At 45.8% G+C, this 6,053-nt stretch overlaps 1 protein-coding gene across 2 annotated transcripts in view; it reads right to left on the minus strand.

The window, feature by feature from the left end:
• Positions 1 to 1,971: 1,971 nt before the first annotated feature.
• dusp8a (dual specificity phosphatase 8a) overlaps positions 1,972 to 6,053 on the minus strand; it is a 47,304-nt gene continuing 43,222 nt past the window's right edge. The window contains exon 5 of one of the 2 annotated variants that reach the window (XM_073472590.1): positions 1,972 to 5,912. In XM_073472590.1, the coding sequence (XP_073328691.1) occupies positions 4,682 to 5,912 (1,231 nt within the window). In that variant the 3' untranslated portion in view covers positions 1,972 to 4,681. The remainder of the gene's footprint in view (positions 5,913 to 6,053) is intronic. The other variant, XM_073472589.1, reaches the window with a different exon arrangement.

Raw genomic sequence — 6,053 nt, forward strand, 5'->3', positions numbered from 1 at the left:
TGATAAACTCACACACCAACATGCTGGGCTCACGTTATGAAGAATGAAAATGAGAAGGTAAGATTTACTGGTTATTCCATTCACATGGTGGTCTAGTCGTGGGGGAATTCCCTTGATGCTCATAAAATAAAGACACACACACACACGAGAGGAGCTGAGGGACTCAGCTGGTGCTGATACTGGTAATGCCATTACCTCTGCCTGTCTCCTATTGGACTCAGCGAAACGCTCATTAAGACACAATTGTGCTCACTGAAAAAAGGCCAGGGGCCGTCTGGTTTTGCTTGTGTATGCATGTGTCATTGTGTGTGTTTGTGTCATTGTGTGTGTTTGTGTTCAAAGGATTTTCCCCCCCATCTTCTCTGCTGCTCGTCCTTACCTCACTCCTTCCGTCCCCAGAACAACACGCCGGTTGTTCTGGTCAGATTGGACCGCATGGCGGCGGCTTCAGGAGGGGCTGCTTTGTTTTGCGGAGAGATGTTGTTTGATTGCACGAGGTGAAATTCCACCATGACATCATGAAACCAAAAACTGCCCTTTGTAGTCGCGCCCCCATTGAGGGGACACGATGAATTGGCCCCCCACCCGCTGGATTTGGACGCTGTTTTTTTTTTTTTGTAACATCGGTGTACTCTGTGTCCTCTGAGGGCAAATACCTCTCTTTGTCTTCCTCTTTCTCACACACTACACGCTACATCACCTCATTCTCTCATCCCCTGGAGGTGAGCGCTGTTCAAACACATCACATCATTTGGCAAACACTGCACCCTCACCACCAACCGCCCTCTCCTGCTCCTGTGGCCACAGCCACAGAATGAGGAAGAGGTGGAGCGGGGAAACTGGAGGGAAACACCTGAACACCGACTGTTCGTGTGTGTGTGTTGGGCGTGAGAAGAGGAAGCATCAGGGATAAAAACCAGACACTGAGTCAGTCTGAGAGAAGATAGGACACAACAGGGTGACGCTGCTCAAAGACATGTTTTGCATTTATTTCCTGTTAAGGTGTGCTTTGGGGTCTGACCTGTGGCTGCCTGCATATTTAAGCTAGAGAGTTAGCTAGTAGCTGTCAGACACCTTTGTTTTTCAGATTTTTTTTTGTGCTTTTCTGTCTTCTGAATTACAAGTAGTTTTTTTTCTTGCCGAGGGTTAGACGAAAAGATTGATACCACTCTGACGGAGGTAGGCCTACGGTAAATATGAAACTACAGCCAGCAGCAGGTTAGCTCCACTTAGCTTGAACACTGGAAACAAAGAAACAGCTGGCTTGGCTACATCCAACCCCACATAAAACCCTAGTTTTTATTTTTTACATGTATCATTAAGTGAGCTTCAGGGGTAGGTAGATAGATGGTAGGTAGATTTTAAACATTTGAACAAACACAACAGAGCTAGGCTAATGCTAGCTGTTCCTTATTTCCAAGCTATAAGCTAACCTTCTCCTTGTAGAGTCATATTTATGCATTTTTTTAGCTGATTATACTTTTAGGGCTTTTACTCGTAACTTTCAGCAATGTCCTTCAGGATTAATACACTTCTATCTTATCCTAACAAAGTATTTTTATGATATTTCTACTTTTACTTTCTTCCACCACTGTTAGCACTTGTGTTGAAATGTCTTCCAGTCTTCTTGCACTATCAGCAATATGATGTAAACTTAATAATAAGGCGGGCGTGCCCCTTACTGGAAAGTAATTTTGAACACATCTTCTCTCTTAAATTATTCACCATCCCATCAGCATATTGGAACATGTGGCACAGTCTGAGAAAAAAAAAAAAAAAAAAAAAATCAATGAAGCCGTGTTGTGTGGTCACAGAGGAGTTGGTTAAACACAAAATCAATAGCAAGACTCTTGGACTCGTGGATGTCGTAATGTGTTATTCATCTGTTCGGTTGGAATTCCCTTCCCAGCCACCCCCCCACGTTCAAGCCCCCCATGCAAGGACACAAGAAGAAGAAGAAGCAGAGAGCAGTTTGTATTTTGTCATGTCTGTATTTTTGTCTCATTTTCACAAAACATGTACAGGGGAAGGAAAAGCCTTTCAATAGAACCTGAGGTATTTTTGCGTCAAGCAGCCTAAGGTATCAGGATTTTCTTTTTAAAAACTCATCTAAATTCATCAGTGTTCTTAGATGCGTTGCTATTTACACAACATAATGATAATAATAATAATAATAATAATAATAATAATAATATTTGATAACAACAATTTTAGCAAATGGGACAGCCTGCATCATCTTTGTTACATGTCATAAATAATTCTAACAACATTTTCTTAAAAATATAGGGAGGAGGGGCGAGGAGAGGGGAGGTTGCTTGAGCCTCGGAGGGGAACATTAGGACTCTATCTGAACTTACTGTAGCTGCAGCAGCCCAAGGTCAAAGGTCAGAGATCACCAGAGAGAGAGAGAGAAAGCTAATTATGGGTCAAAGGAAAAAAAAATAAACACATTTTACATTATAAATAAATAACCATCTCGCACCAGGAGAGCAAAGTTTTTCATTTCTGTCACCTCAAGATATGAAGATCCTCTTTTTTTTTCTTTCCGTTTTGTTACGCTGTTTGTATCAAAGCTTTGGAAAATAAGAAATAAGAGCAAAAAAAAAGACAAAACAAAAAAAAAATAGACTGAGAGAGAGAAAGCGAGGGAGCTTTACGGACATGCATTGTGCTGATGTACCAGCAGCTGTGTACCCTGTGCCGGGCTTGGCTCACTGAAAGATCCCCTGAGAATAAACAAAAGGGTGTGTGTGTGTGTGTGTGTGTGTGTGTAGGGCCTATGCTTTAATGTGTGAAAATATATGTAAGTGCATACAGTATAGGGAGTGTGTGTGTGTGTGTGTGTGTTGGCTTCAGCTTTGGTGGAACGTGTGCTGTGGTGATGTTGATGGACTGGTGTTGGCTCCTCGGAGAGAGGACACTCTCTGTGCAAGTCTATAAATTTCAGACTTGTGTAAGAGCGTGCATCTGTTTGCATATAGTTGTTGTTATGCAAGCCCTCATGAAGCTGGCAAGAAACTGTTTTACTGTCTGTGAGTGAACTGAGTGTGTGTGTGTGTCTGTTTTGCCTTCCTCAATCAAACAAAACAATCTTTTCTTTAATGCTTGAACCCTCAATTGTGATAATCCATGAATAGAGATCCTGTTCTTATGTCACTCACTAGTGGGATGTCTGTATCATCCTCCAAATGCAAAAACAGAGGCTCTATATTAGCACAAACAACTCTCAAGATTTGGCATTCGGAGTATCGTGTTGCCAGGGTGTGAGGGTGTAACTGAACTTGGTTTTATCAGAAAGCAGAAAAGTGCATTTCAAAAGTCATAGATCACTCTCCCCAAAAAAGAAGGAACAGCACATATTGCTTGCTTGATTTTGTTGAATGTGTGTATTTGTTTGTGTGTGTTCATAAATACCATACAGCAAATAATAATAATAATAATAATAATAATAATAATTCAACAAAAAAGAAAAATGAAATAAATCCACAAAACATTATATTATTTCTCATTACCAGAATGAACCAATACAATAAATTAAAACTATAACTGAACAAAAAGAGTCCATTAGAAGTCCATTAAAATTGCTATATATATTCATATTGTATATATAGTATTTGTCTGTCTGTAGTCAGCCTTTCTGGTGCATGCTCAGTGGTGACCATAAGGTGGTTGGCTGGGAGCAGTGGGGACGGGGGGGTTGAGGGGGTCTATAAAGGAGCGAAAGGGCCGTTAAAGCGTACCCTCGCCACCATCCCGAAACCTCAGTCCCATCACGCTGTTAACACTGGAAACAAGGGAGCCAAAGTCAGGAAAGACACACTGTGCTTTTAGGGTGTGGGGGGGGGGGAAACACTGCCCGTCGCTAAAGAGTCTTCAACTCAGAGTTTTTTTCAGCTGCAAAAAATGCTGAGGATCCTTCATTGTTTGGATACAGTACCGCCATTAGATTAAGTCCTTGGGAATCTCTCTGCCTTGTGCTGTGGTGATGTGAGGAGACGGTGCTGTTAAGGAGTCTGTTATTGTCGATGATGTTGTTATGCAGAGTCTGTAGCAGGCAGAGCCAATGGGAAGGGGGGCAGATAGGGGGGGAGGGAGGGCGGACGTAGCCGTGCGAGGTTCTGAGGCTTTCTGACACCGAGGGTGAAGCTTTTGGGAGGAAAACACAGGGCTTGGTTCAAATCACAAGGCTATACACCCACTGAAGCACACTACATTTGACCGCAGGCGAGCAGTTTGTGTCCGAACTCTGTCAAAATAGGGATATTCTATATAGTAAGGATGCAACATGACACTTGCCCTGGGTCGTTTCTTTTTATCTGTGACAGAGCTCAGAAGAATTAAGAGTTTCAGTACCTACAGTCACCCCCTGTACCCCTAACCCTTCCCCAGACTTTTTCTTCAGATCCGTGTGAGAGTTCAGGATGGTTATGGTCTGCTAAGCACCACATCACAAGCTCTTTGTCTGTCCAGGTGCCAATGTTAGCCCGCTTGCTAACATTTTCACATTAACTCTCTCGCTTGTGTATCTATTTGTCCTTCTCTCACTTGGAGTCTTTAACACTGTCTGTGAGGGGGAGCACAAAAAAAAAAGCAATTTCTGCTCCCCGTCCGCCTCTTGTACTCCCTCTAACCAGGTCCATTTGTGCCCTCAAAGGACAGCTCTGGTCATGTCCATTATCTGTCAGGATACCTCGATGATCTCCATGCTCCCAGAGAAGCTCGACTGCTTCCCGATCTTCCCCAGTTCTTCCCGTGATCGTGTCTCGGAGATGCCCTCCTCGAACTCCATCTGACAGCTGCGCCGCTTGAACTGCTTCTCCGACGCAGGCCCGCTGTTGTTCACGCTGTTGGACATGCTCACCGTGGACGACGACATGGAGTCCCTGTGGTCTCTCTGTGTTTGTGGTGCCGAGGGCTTCTCCCTCTGAGATTTGTCTCGTAACCGCACACCTTCGCTGCACCCGAATGCCACATATGCAGAACTGCTCCCAAACCTCACCGATGACTCCTCCTCCTGTCCGACCCCTCCTCCTCCCAGCTCCATCCCTCCCTCACCGCCCTCTTCTGCCCCAAAGTGCCAGGGGGCATCCGTGGTGGGGGTGACGGGAGTGACGGGAGTGGTAGCCTGGACAGTGTCTCTGTGTTTGGTCCACATGGCCCCAGAGCCCACGGTGGGCAGGGAGGGTAGTGACAGGAGCAGGGAGCCCTTAAGGTTCTCCTCCAGGCTGGGGCTCTTGTTGTCCAGCGACAAGCTGAGGGACTGTGGAGGTTGGTGTGGGTGGGAGTGGATTGGGGAGCTGCCGGAGCTGTGTTTGGGTTTCCTCCTGGGTCTGGATGAGGAAGAACCAGACCGATGGACTTCACTTCCTCCATGCCGCAAACCTCCAATGCTGCCCCCACTGCCTGGTGAGGGGAACGGTGAATCGGAGGAGCTGGGGCTGTCTAGGACGGGAGACTGAGAGCAAACACCATTGGAGGTGCCTGTTCCTGGGCTGTCAAGCTTGCACAGCTTGGGGACGTCTTCAGAGTGTGTGGGTGCCATGCTGGGGCAGTTGGGACTGCTAGGGGAGTAGACCGACTTAATGTCCAGGGAGAAGGAGCGTTTAAGCCGGTTAGTGTCCATGATCCTCTCCGCGGAGAGGTGCAGGCCGTTGAAGCCTTGCTGGAGGGAGGTGGGTGATGGCAGCTTGGGTTCTTGTGGGATGTGGGGCTCTGCCACAGAAGAGTCATAGTTGCTGCGGTGACCGTTCATCTCGACTCCATTAACCTCAGAGCTTTGCTTAGTGTTGGTGTCAGAGATCTTGTCATCGGAGGTCAAAGCTTGCAGTAATCGCAGGCCCTTCTCAAACTCCAGGAGCTGACCAAGGAAGTTGAAGTTGGGGGATATGGACGGTCTTCGATCCTTTACAAATCTGGAGGAGGAAACAAGTTGGAAAATATTAGTCACAAGAAAGCAGTTTTAACAAGGTCACAGTAAACAGTTTGAGTACTATCTGTGGCTCAGGGTGCGAACAGTTTTTACTGAAGCACAAAACATAATCCTGTGCCAGTGT

Source organism: Pagrus major, chromosome 8, assembly GCF_040436345.1.
Source record: "Pagrus major chromosome 8, Pma_NU_1.0".
NCBI lineage: Eukaryota > Metazoa > Chordata > Actinopteri > Spariformes > Sparidae > Pagrus > Pagrus major.